The sequence below is a fragment of the Hetaerina americana genome, unplaced genomic scaffold, assembly GCF_022747635.1.
Source record: "Hetaerina americana unplaced genomic scaffold, ioHetAmer1.1.p SCAF_2, whole genome shotgun sequence".
NCBI classification, from domain to species: Eukaryota; Metazoa; Arthropoda; class Insecta; order Odonata; family Calopterygidae; genus Hetaerina; species Hetaerina americana.
This window is the reverse complement of record NW_027286763.1, coordinates 69203672-69217584: the sequence shown is the minus strand read 5'-3', so window position 1 is coordinate 69217584 and position 13913 is coordinate 69203672. Positions and strand designations below refer to the sequence as shown.

Genomic DNA, 13913 nt, shown 5'->3' with positions numbered 1-13913 from the left:
ATAAAACCTGGTACTTTTTGTGTGAAAAAATACCAAATTTTATTTAGTCAGTGATCATGAATCGTCAAAAAGTAGAGCCTCAAACCATCTATTTCAAACAGTCCCTTCTTTCCTCCTGCTAAGGGCATATCCCTTCCTATGCCCTTTTCTGACTAACCATTTTCTTTTTTTAGACGTAACGCACATGCCTACGAACGGCGCACGTGACCTTAGCCATGTGGAGACCAAAGGTGATCAAACTCATCCCACATTTGCTATCAACAATAAATAACAACATAGAATCAATAGAGAAGAGTACTTATTGAAACCGGTTTCAAGGTCTGGAGATAAATTAATGCATTTAATCAGGCCAAATATTTTTGCTGAATGCCACCACACTGTTGTGCCCTGGAAACACTGCGGGTTTCTATCGCCAAGGGGGGTCAGCCAGGACTTCGGAGAGCAAGAGCATCCTGCCCCCCTGCGGCACTACATCCCTCACTCACGCTGAACCACGGACTCACTCCGCCTCGAGAGAAAGAGATGCATTTGTTCCCCGGCGCGCCTTCGAGCGACTCTCGGCCGGAGAAATCTTCCTCGCCCAAAAAACAATCTGTGCGCTCCGCCAAGTGGAATTCTCGCCAGCGCAGCGGCAGGGACGAGAGCCGGAGGGGGAAGAGGTGGGCGCATCCGCCCCTACCATCCCTCCGCTTCTAAGGGGAAGGTCGTCCGAAGGAGTGCCCTTGTTTGCGGTGATTAGATTCGAAAAATTCATCTCCCCTCCCCCCTCCAACCAGGAGCGAGGTCGGAAGTCTTAATGTGACTAAGAACGTTTTCCCGTCTGGAAATGCCCCAAAAAGGGGGGTGGGTGATGAGGGGGAGGAATCTCCTTTCAATCAGGGTACCTTACTTGTCACAAAAGTACTACGATTTCGAATGCTCTGCCTGCTACCCCGCCGAGAAATACCACCCAAAGTCCTCCTTAACCCTTCCCAAAAGCCACCAACTAGTAAACACATTCAGAGCTGAACGGCTGGATTGTCGGAGGAGCTCAAATCCGAGAGCAACGCAATGGGATATGAATCCGGTAGTGTAAATCGCCATTTAATCGACGTTGTACACCAATCAATACAGCGTATTCACATCGTTACATTGCACGACGCGATAGCTTAACTGCTAAAATGGTAGTATGCGGCGAGAAAGAAGGAATTAGAAAAAGAAGAAAAGTCCACAAAGAGCACTATACAGAAAATAAGAACCACGCGGATTGGGGGGTCACCTTGAAACACTATGGATTTGTCGGGAGCAATACGGAAGGGGAAGCGGAAGGGAAAAAGACGTATGTTCAAACCAAATTAAGAAGAAAGAGCCAACCGATCTTCAGATTGAGAGGCCGTTGAATGCGATTCGATGCGTTCACTTGGATTGAATATAGCAATCGATGTATCGCGAATTCGCACAGCCCCACCCGCCAAGTACCCGCCTCCTTCCTCCAATCTCAACGGGGCCCCCATCCGCGTACAGGCACCGTTATTCCGCACACGACCTAATCTACTTACTTGGCGGAGAGTTGGGATTTTTGCCGTGGCCGTGCAAGGGTCGGCTGCCGGCGTCCTCTCCGACGAGGGGTCCCAGAGAGGCAATCAGCGAAGAAAAGAGCGTCGTGAATGAGGCACGCTCCGGTGCCATCCTACCCGCGGGCAACCACTTCCTCCCCCGTCACCACGAGGGTTGCTCTCAATTTGCGAAATGCGAGGACAGTCCTCTCCTAACACAAACCCATCGCGCTCCTTATCCCGGAATATCTTATAAAAGGAATGAACCGTTCCCCCATTTCTTACTGAAACATAATAATGCTTCGCGACACCCTGACGCTCAATATGATATTTGAATTGAATTATTTCTTGTAAATATTAAAATAACTTGTGGAGGACGAGTGCCACCTCATACCGCACATTCCCAATTATAAATATACTACTAAATCCATACACAACAAGGCATTTATAACCCCAGTTATAAAATGATTCAGGGTGAAAATTATTCGAAGAGTCAGGTGTTAAGGGCCAGTGGCTCGTGCGTAGTTTTTTTAATAATTTCGTGTTTTCCTTTAGCAAACTTTCTGTGAGTGAATGAGGAATCCTGTGTATCAAATAGACAACGGTTAATCATTTAATGCTCATTCCATGGGCTTCGCTCATGCATCAAGGTGACCGTAAATTATTTGGCAACAGAAGTATTTGAGGGAAGAAATGTCAGCGTGGTCATTTTGGATGCGTGCCCAGTTTTTTTCTGTGATTCTCTAGGGTCATTACTTCTAAAGAATTATTTAGAAATTAAGAAACTTTATTGATAACCTTAAGCCTCTCTCATTTCAATCACACTTAAAACTAACGGAACGTGAATCGTCATATCACACTATATTTATTTTTAAAAATCCTTGTATGTAACTGTCGGCGCTAGCAATTACCAGAACCCGGATCTATCCAGGATTTCAGACTATAATTTAATTAAATCTGTTATATTCAACAGTGCATTCGATTATTAAGAATGACTCGCATTAGTTACGGTTTGTTTTAAAATGGAAGGAAATTATTTGTCATTGACTTTTATTGAACTTTTATTAACCAAACGTTCCAATATATCTGAAAAATCGAAATGAAAATACAGCTCTGACCATACAATAACATTCGGCATATTTCATGAATGAAAAACGGCGATGCAATAAATGACCATATATTTGCTTGCATATTAACGTATTTTTAAACTGGCTCAAAATAAGGCAACTTAATATTGCGACAGGGGTTTTCAACAGACCATAGAGTTATGTGAAGCCCATTCCATTTCTTTTTCATGTGGATAACCATTCATGCATATCATTGTTTGGCATCTTCAGATTTAAAGGAGTGGGTCATCAAATGCCTTCGTTTCTGTTTCTCAATCCGTCTTCCAGCTGTCTGCTGTCATTATAAGTTCGCATTTCATCGCCCTGAGCATTAGAAGGCATTTGGCCCAACGCTTGGCTCTTTTTGTTCATTCCGAGGAGATCTTTGCGAATACATTCAATATTCCTTCTGGGCCCTGAGATTATTATATCGACTGAATTAAGGGATTTATTCAAGAGAACTCTGCTCATTTGGGACACGAGAGCTGATACTTTCTGGCGTGGCATCTAAGTGTGAAGAGAAAATTAGAGGTTTTTACAATTATGATCAGTGGAAATTTTTAAATAGAAGGTTAAATGTAGAAAATCCCTCCTTGTTCCAATCATAATCCCTCCTGATTGCGATCCATTCGTTGAAAGATTTTCCATAAGCCGAAAAATCTAACTGGCAATAAAATCAATGCAATTTTTAAATTAATTGCTAACTGGCGTTTCTATTGAAAGGTAACCAGTAACCTGTTACTTACTGAGTTACCAAGCTGATTAAAAATATAATAAATAATTGTGAACCAAAAGTTAGATAAAAAATGATAACTGCTATGTCAGGGTTAAAATACAACATATCATTCTCGTATTCAAATCACTAACTGACTCTGCCCTTGATTAGTGCATGACTAATCTTCACCGTCACTACCTCGGTTTAATCGCCTTTAAAATATTTTCTCCACTATATTAAGGCAATAGCTTCACGTATTTATTCATTTTCTGCGTGAGATCTTGCCTATAATTATAATTCAAAAGGATTTCTGGAAGTTGCGAATGTTTTCATTCCTTGGTTTAGTGGCTAATAAATACACGTGGCCCGAAATTTTTTTATCATTCCCATTAATGACTAGATATAAACTCCAATCCCAACTCGGACCAAGGCCAAACATTTGTCAAACCCATGATTCGACATATTAATAGAATGAAAAATGTTTCTCCTTGGAAAATGTTTCATTTAACTAAATTGACATGCATAAATTTTCAGATAAGAAATATAAATTCGCGTGGTTAACTAAAAAATTATAGGAGTACGTATCAACTGACTCAGCTATTTTCTACTTTAATAGGGGAACAAAAATCGACGCTAAAAATATGAAACTTCTGAAACACATTGATGGTTTATGGAAAGATTTGGAGGGATAAGGGCCAGAAACATTTTTTTCATCGTCAAATATGATCGAACGTCGCTATTTTAATGAGTCATACCATGGGCCCAGGAACATAAAAGAAGACTGGTGCATTCCCCTTTAGAGAACAATCGTAAACCGCGATTCGAGTTGATCAAATCACCCTTTGCCCCGGATCGATTCAACACCTAAAGCCAGGGTTGGTAAAACCCAGCCCTCAAGTCATTATACACCTTTGGACTAAGTCTGGAATCACCCAATTGCGTGATCAATATTAGTCTACTCACTAATTCATTGGTTACTCCATCCTAATCTGAATTTGCCGTAAGGAAATTTTAAAAACCAACGCTCTTATATACTTCTGCAAATATTTTTCCAATAATATCCCGGAAAGAGCGGAAGTAATCTTGTCATAAACTCCTTGAGTTGATATATCAGAGTAAAAATTTCAATATTATGTACGAAAACAAAGTTTTTAACGACTAATCCAAGTTTATAATTCCTACGTAAAGTTTGTTAAGAATTACCTCGATAATATTAACCGTCCCAATGTTCCAAAATTTTATCAAAAATAGCTTCTTCCATATGCGAATTAAGATACAAACATTTAAAAGATTGCTATTAATGTTTATATTAGTTGCTACCATAAACACCTGCGGTAGCAACCAATCTGATAAACAAAATGTTTGTATTTGAAATCGCCGTATTTACAGAACCAGGAAATGAAGTTCTTTTCGGGCCAAAGATCACACCTGATCACATCATCGCACGTATCAGGTCATGAGACTTCAAAACATGGGTTTGAGAATAAAAACATGAGTTTTTGAAGGAAATATAAAGTGTTTATGTTCATAAATTTACTTCGGAAGGAACACGGGGAAGGCAGAGGCTCGAATTTCGTTCCCCTAGGAAACTCTTACCCCTCATCGCGTCCCTTCAATCAACACTACAAATTAACGAGCTGACACGTGGATACTTTTAATGATGTCGTTAATAATAACTCAGATTTTAACCCGCCTTATTATCATTCACATAACCCCGTCACGGCGCAAGAAGTAGCCACGTGAAAAGCATTCGCTCGTCGGCTCAGCACCTCTTCCGGTGCTTTGAAGGGAGGAGCTGCCAGGGGATTGCCGCACGACCTCGACCTTCAACCACAAAAAGTCTCCGATCACATTATTTCTCGTTCTAGAGAATGATAACTGGCACCCTCTTCCGTCATGCAGTATCAAATAAGCTATTCTCGAGGGCGCAATTAGTACTGCCGACAGAAAAATGAATTCGAGCGAACGCATAATTCCCAGCGGACTTGAATGTGAGAGGCCTCCGTTCGCAAGTGGCAGTTCTTACTGAAATAGGCGCTATCCACACTATCTGTAAAAATAAATTCTAGAGAACAACGACAACCAAGCGACCAAAAATGAAAAATAATTGTTCTCACTAATAATGGAGGAAAAAATGTCGAATCAAACCAATAGCAATTAAAAATATCGTTAACAGATTGAAAACCTCGACAGAAGAACCCGGTTTAACAAGAGCCGAGACCCATCCCAAACCTTTGATAAGTTTATATCCCTATACCAGGTCCAAAGCTAAGACATATTTAACTTCTCAAACTAAGATTTGGAAACCTAGAGTAACAATTTGCATTAATTCATCTATATCCAAAATTAAGGCATGTATCAGATATAGTAGCCTGACTAATATTTCATTTCAAAGACGGTCAGAAAGACTGGTTTGATACCATGTGAGGAACTGAACGTTTTCATGATACAATACATGTTCTGTATTATAAATACAGTATTTATTTCCACCATCTTCAGCTCATGTACCCTTCCCCCACACCATAGATCATGAACATTTCTACCTTACACCTAAGTTAGGCGAGGTCAGATTGAATATTTATAATTTCTTTAAAATATATGGTAGATGATTCACTTCTTTCTAAATAGCATTTTATCATGTGTGTATAATGAAGTTATTAGGCCAATGCATGAAAATATTTTTCCATCCTAAAGAAAATGTTTATAGAAGTGCTAAGCCTTATATAAATATTAACAGGGGAGAGAAGTGAATATGAATGTAAATGAAAATGATGTGAAGAAACACAATATTAAGAGGTACGCGCTGCTAACTAATAGTTCTAAGTTATGTACAACAGAAAATGACATATTAAGGGTTTTGCTAGTAAGTTTCCAACTCCTATGGTCATAGGAGTCGATACACTGGGAATCTAATAATAGGCTAGTTACAAACCATCAACTTAAAGAACTAGTTTTAGAATACTAGAACTGCTTCTAGAATATTTTTTCCCATGTTATGATAAAATATTCCCTGATGTTACATTTATTCTCTTTAATACTATTGTCATTTATGTTGGCACTTCATCTAGCAGTCCCTCATAACATAAAGGAATAATGCTGGAGCTAATAAGAATCCTTTTTATTTACAGAGAGAGGAGGCATATAACACAACAGCACAGAGCTAAGGCCGAAAAAGCATTCTTCTTCCTCACAGAAGAACCTGCTAGAAATAAGAGAAATTAAACCAGCCACCATGTACAACTTAAACGTCAACTTGGCTACATCAGCCACCACACTAGCTGTGGAAAGCGCCTGCACAACGCCCAAGACACCAGAGATCCTCAATTCCCTCATTGCTATGACAAACCCCTTTGACAACTGTTATCCTAACTCAATTGTGGGGGGGAATGTGACCCACCATATCACCACTGGGGGTCACACGCCAAGGGTGGCTTCATCACCCCCGGAGCATTCATCAGGGGGCATGGTCGGAAGCCCTAGCTACTCAACTGCACCATCGCCAGGCAAACCATGCTCCTCACCAAGAAGCTCCATGGTTATGCACTCACCCCCCAGTGTGCAGCACACATGTTCCCAGTTGATCAAAGAGGGCCTCAAACTCACAATCCAAACAAAGCGACGGCAGAGTAAGACAGAGCCTGTGAACTTACCCTCAACAGCATCCATTGACACAGATGGTGATGACATCTATGGTGATTCCTCTCCATCTTCGGTGGACTCAAAGGCACCAAGAAGGGAAGAGGTGGGTGCCGATCTGCCGGCGTCCAGGCGTAATCGAGTGAGATTTAACAGATAGTTGGTGGTGCATTTTTATGGATATTTTAAGAATTCCTGACACATCCATTTAAACCTAAAAAATATATTTGTGATTTCACACCATGATCAAGTTGATACCAAACCTTTTCATATGAGTAAGTTTTTCAAGGGAATGGAATGGTACAATTGCAAGTAAAGTCAGTGGGGATGATCATACACTAGTTCCCATGTGGGAAAAATAAGATCATTTTCACATATAACTATTAAATCATTTTTGCTACTGATACTAAATAATCTCTCAATGCTTTTATGTAGCATTCAAGCACAACTTTCCATATATTCCTAAGACAGTGAAATATATAACTTTCGAAAGAATTTTTAATACTTCACTTGCAATATAGTTATATACCTACAATTAAAACCAATTTTCAGTGTATCACAGACTTCACCTCAAAGGACATCAAAGCGTACATGTTGTCATAACTTATCATATAAAAATTCATTTACATTGTAATAACCCTTTGGCTGTAGAAGTTTCCTTAATTCTGTCTTAAAAACGTTAATATTTGAAATAAGTTTTATATTCAAAGGCAGTTTGTTAAAAATAAGCGAAGCTGAGTGATGGGGACCTCTTCTGGCACATAATTGTTGTAAAATATGTATGTTTTCACTCCCACGGGTCAAATAAGCATGAACCGTGGAGTTTGGTAAGAATAAAGTGCCTCTCATTCCATCAGAAGAATTTTAAATTACCAACGGACAAAATAACACATAAAGTGCACATTTCTTCATTACCCACAGATGTCTGGATGCGCCATCTCCACTCTATTGTAAAATATTTTTTACCTAGTCTTGAAAATCCTAAGCTTTACTAGGCAATTTTTTGTTATTTCATTACTTAAAAGCGAAAAAGGTTAGAAAGATGACTAACTTTTTCCAACTACATAGCATCACCATTTCAATTTGATCATTTCCAGGCTTATTTTAAACCATGTTGCTGGCAATTTCAAAATCTACGAATGTTACATAACTTTAACTAAGAAAAATTGTAATTTTGAACTTTATCCTCAATCTGTATTATTTTTATGAGTGATTTTTCAAATCTCTGACCATTAAGGTGAATAGTCTGCATTATATTAAGAAGGGTATAAAATTAAATATCCATCCACTCCACTGGGAGAAACTTACAATATTTCTCAGAGGAAAAGTCTCATTAAAGTTAACTGACATTTTTGAAGTTCTAATCCTGAAACAAATTAAATATTCAATGCAAATCACTTCTATATGTCTCATCATCATACTGATGAATTCTAAGTGATCACAACATAGGACACCAAAATTAGTTTAATAGACTTCCTTGAACGGCTTAAACATATTACAATTACTCCACAGTTGACCGCTGAAGATGAAGAACGCCGAAGAAGGAGACGGGAAAGGAATAAAATTGCAGCAACAAAGTGTAGACTCAAGAAGAGAGAGAGGACAGTTAATCTGGTCCAGGTAATTATTTACTAGAAAATTAAAAGGTAATTGGTGCAAATGCATCCAGCCAAGCATATCCCAGTGACACATCTGTTTTTCATCGTGCTTCCAAACAATAACACCTAAATCAAATTATGTTTTGCATAACCACAATGACTGAAACCAGTTCCCTTTCGAATTAACTTCAATCTGATTATTTTGAAAATTTACTGTCATTAAAACTCACAAATACTGTTATCTATAGTATTATAAAGATAGTAGAATTATTATGTAGCACCATGTGCCTACCATATCCTGGTGGTGTTGAATATTTTTCAGAGGTATCTCGATCCTTACTTGAGGTTATTCGTGGAGGGCACTTTGAGTGAGTACGACGTCCGTCAGATGGGACGTTAAACTGCGGACCCCTTGGCACCTTTCGTAAAGAGTAGGCTAATGCCGACGCCGGGTTTCTCTCCACTCTTCATCCTTTCCTGTCCATCCCTTATGGCGCAAATGACCTCAGTTGTCGGTCGCCTCCCCTAAATACTACTACTACTACCATAAGGCAGAGAAAAAAATGTCCATCTGAAAGAAATTTTGAACATGTTTTAACTGTTAAGTAAATCACTATGTACTTTCATATTACCCGGAATTTGTGACATTGAACCATTCCCCTGATGACTTAATGTTAGTTTTTATTTAAATGTGGCTAAGTGGTGAACAGTTTTTAATGAATTAATTGTTCCAATTTTCTTAGAGGTTAATTTCACCACAAGTTTAAAGTTGAATTTTGGATCCAGATTTAACTCTTAGTAATATTTATAATCTAAGAGGGCCAAAAATTCTGTTATCTCCTATTCAGCACCATACAGTACACCATAATGGAAATGTTTTGAACTCATTTCATTCTTTCGTAATTACTGAGTGTGAATAAAGTGATACAAGTACATTAACCTAATGGCATAATAGCCGAGCATTAATCATTTTACAGGTCTGTAGACAAGGGTTCACAAATATGCTTCTTTCTACTTATGAATATTTGAACAATATTATCATACCTAAAATGACCTCTTTCTGTTGATGTTACAGGAATCAGAAATCTTGGAAAATCAAAATCATGAGATGAAGTCTCAAATCCAAGAGCTGGAGAACCAGAGGCGAAGGCTTCTTGACATGCTGTCCATTCACAGTCCAACCTGTGTCAAAAACGGTGGGGATGGAAGAAATTCAAGCAGAGTCATCAATGAAGGATTATATCCCTCATCGTCATCTGCAGCCTCTTCATCCTCCTCCATATCATCAGTGTCTTCCTCATCCATCCCCACATCCTCCCCCAACTCCTCCTCCTCCTCATTGTCTGCCTCCTCCATTCCAGCCTCCTCACCCTCCCTTGTTGTGGACCCGACAAATGGAGGAATGCCACCCACGCCGCCTGGGCCCCCAGCAGCCTCTGCGACACCGGCCCCTTATGACTATGAGGGTATTCCTGGTGGAGAGTACCATGTCCTCCATCGACAGATCAACCATGACACTCATCATATTCCTCATACTCAGCACTCCCAGCAGCTGTCAGGGCACCACATGAGCAACCAGAGTCAGTTGCAACATCAGCAGCACCTTGTGGAAGGATGGTAGTAAAGAGAGCTTCCAATGTCATGCCCGTGTGATTTTGAGTGCCTGTTGAAAGTTTTGATGGATTGGAGATAGGATTTTTTTACAACGCCATTTTTCTCTTCTTCTCCACTAGAAGGACATGATTTCATTCTTATTATACAAGATAAGTGTAAAGAAATTTGTAAATATTAACAATTATGACAGGACATAAACTGAAGGGGAGTTATAAAGAAGCAACACTACTAGTTACATTTTGGGAAGTTTCTGCTTGTTTTTTTTGTAGTGAAGGAGTGGAAATTTTGAAAAAAGTTTATATGTTATACACTCATTTAACATATCATTATTTTTATATTTTCCAACACTTTTATATAAAATTATTTTTCACTTATTCCTATTCCATTAATGATAAGTTTGAGAATCTAAAAATTCTTGTATAAAAATAAACTTGTATGTATGTGTAATGTATACATATGCATAGATATCTATTCAGGTAAGTGCTATTTAGTCTCTAACATGATGCACTGGTGCTTAATTATCAACCATATCAAAGCAATAAAAACTGATATTTGTGGGGTTTAAATAATAGGCATTATTTATTAACATATTTCTTTGACGTGATAAAATTGTTGTTAGAGGGTAAAGTAAGTACGGAAACATCTATCCAAGTTCTCAATTCAGTAAACTTGAAAAAAGAATTTTATTTTATGAATGATACCATTGATTTTTTAAAGAGGTGTTTTATCTGAGCAACTCTATTAATTGTTGAAGCTATAAGTTATGTTTTTCATTTATGAAACATAACTGATTCTGTCGTGGGAATGTTGACAAAGTATGATTGTCTAAGTATGCATGCACATAAATAGTTACTTCTTGTCACAATGCAATATAATTTTGTGGACAGATGATGAAGCTATGTGGTAGCCATTTCCACCACACTACCACATTGGTATTCAATCATTCTGTTGCCCTATGCCCAAAGGAAATAGAGAACATAATTTTTTTCTTACCATACTTTGCTTCAGAAACAAGCTCTTTCTGTCTTGCATCAATGACCCATGGCTACTCAACCAATGGCTAAATTAACGCCTACCTATTTGCCCATAATAGGATGCAAAATCGAGAAAAGTATGCTAACAAATAGCAAGTCTCAAGAGTACAAGTGAAAACAACTAAAATGCTTAGATAAGTTTTAAATGTTTATATTCTGTTGAATTATCTAGTACACGTACTGTGAAAATAATACTTTAGGAGGTAAATGCTTTATGTAGCCCACCATACCTAAACAAATATTACAGCAATTTAAGTTTAGGGCAACGCAAGTGGGGTAATTAGATCTTTTGAACTAAAACTAGGCAATGTGAGACAAAAGCCTACTTGATGCCTTTATTAAACTTTGTATGCTTCCTAAAAGATAGCGCAACTACTGAGAACAAATGTTGAAGTGAGGACTGTCCCACTGATATTTAGGAAATATGCCCCAAGAAACAATATTTTAAAAAATCAAAAATATATCCTGTTACTCCATGATTCACAGTATGTAACCCATAATGTACCTAATCGATGTAAATTCATTTGATACACATAAATGCTTTTATTTGTGATATACATTACTGATTTTTTCAACCTTCCTATTAACTAGCTATTTTTTACTTCTCATGCAGAAGAAATAATTATCTTGAAACTTGATTTAGACTTGAATCATATTATCTTTCATCGCATTCAACTGCATCAGAAAATAATGTGATTTCACCTATTTAAAAAACAATTATCTTGGACAAATACGCGATTTGAAAAAACTGCACAATTCTCTGATGTTTGTGCAAATTCTCAGAACGCTCTCAGACATGCACTTTCCCAAGTTAAGTAATGGTGTGAATTTATAGTTGACATTATTCGTTTAATATATTTCAATAGTGAAGAAATGAGTAATCACACAAGCATTGTAGGAACTTTTTTTAATGAATCTTTGGAATAGTGCAATTCTATGAATGAATTATGTCAGCGCACTGCTTGTGATTTATAAATCCAAAATGAGCATGAAATAAATCAATTACATACACCTGCAGTTCTTAAACGGCATCAATTTATATAGGAAGAAAGATTCTCTCTTTACTTTCTCTCGTTGTGTAGAGAAAGCACACTTGACAAAACTGTGAGAAATGATAACTTGAGGGCATTTTATTGGGCAAGGACAACTTTTCTCTCTTTGAAATATAATGAAAATCAAAGAAAATGCCTTTAATGAATCAGGTGCTGACTTTATAAAGCCAAATGGATTAAATTGTTTAGTGCATTTTAAAAACATACTGTGATATAACAAGTTTTTATATGAATGTTGAGAAACATTTTTACATTCTTAAGGAGTGAAATTTCAATGATTTAGTTGACCTCAAAATATAAAATATGACAATACACTTTAATTATCTAATGCATGTGTAGAAGAAAAATGGACAAAACACTTAATGGAAACAAATCTTGCATATTAAATATAAACACTGAAAAGATCTCTTTTTTGGCAATTTTTTTAGAGTATTCTTTTGCTTAGTACAGACTGCCAAATTGTGGTCATTTTTCATTCATGTTATCATTAACAGTTTTTTTCCAAGGGTATGAAGAACACATCTGAATTTAAAAAATTGTGTAGGAAACTTTAGAACCCAACATCAAGGAGATTGAGATATCATGATGATTTTAGAAAAAAAATACAAATACAAGAATTAATGGAAACTAATCATTGATAGCCAATAAGGGTATCCCTCAAATAATATGATAGCAGGTGAAAATTATTGCATAATACGAATGTAATCAATAAGGAAACAACTACTCCACAAAAATGATAAGAGAATTTTTGCAGAATCTACAATTCAAAAATGTTATCCAATTTATCATTGTAATAAATAAATATTCACTTGTACACTAGGCACTTGTTTAGATGGATTTTCAACATTGTAAATAGCAAGTACATCGCAAAGTTTTGCACAATAACAACTGCTAAACGCTACTTTGTTGGAAAAAAATTTCCAAAGAATAAATTTATTAAATTTGAAAACATTATCCGATGACCCATATTATTGATATTTCTGATAAAATAATATCTAGCATGACGCTTTGAACCAAAAATCTGAATCCTGTTTGAACGTTTTAAATATCCCATTTATTCCTTAAAAAATATATTATACCTTAATTTTATACAAAACTGATTTGGTTTCTCATAAGTTATTTCTTTTTAAGACTTTAATACGATACTGCACAATGTACATATATTTGTTGCAAATTTTGTTAAAACAAACTACTAAGTACCTGTGAGCAGTTCATGGCTAATATGATGTTATATAATACATAAATGCATGTAGCTACAGTTTATTTGAACTGCTTCATTAAATGAAATTATAAATATAATATAATTATCTTGGTTTATGTCAAAAATCTAATGATGCAGAAGTTGTTTGTGACACAAAAAGTGATCATATGAATGAACAAAGTTGGTGCTAGATTGTGCTGTATATATACATAAGGGATTATATTCTTCAAAGTGCCTTAATTGTTTATTACTTTTATATGAACTCCATCAGAAAAAAGTTAATGACTCTTTCATGTCTCAATTGCTTTGCTATCATCAGTCACTAATTCACAACTTCTGCATTGTTTAGTAGGTATGTGATTATGAAATTCATTAATTCAAGAAGTGCTGTGAAATGTGAGTGATGTCACAACTAGGTGACT

The 13913-nt window shown here is 36.9% G+C and overlaps 1 protein-coding gene across 3 annotated transcripts in view; it reads left to right on the top strand.

The window, feature by feature from the left end:
* Atf3 (Activating transcription factor 3) overlaps positions 1 to 10541 on the top strand; it is a 197504-nt gene extending 186963 nt beyond the window's left edge. For 2 of the 3 annotated variants that reach the window (XM_071584992.1, XM_071584991.1), the window contains exons 3-5: positions 6485 to 7134; positions 8505 to 8612; positions 9666 to 10541. In XM_071584992.1, coding sequence (XP_071441093.1) covers positions 6589 to 7134; positions 8505 to 8612; positions 9666 to 10211 — 1200 coding nt within the window. In that variant the 5' untranslated portion in view covers positions 6485 to 6588 and the 3' untranslated portion in view covers positions 10212 to 10541. The remainder of the gene's footprint in view (positions 1 to 6484; positions 7135 to 8504; positions 8613 to 9665) is intronic. The other variant, XM_071584993.1, reaches the window with a different exon arrangement.
* The last annotated feature ends 3372 nt before the right edge of the window (positions 10542 to 13913 follow it).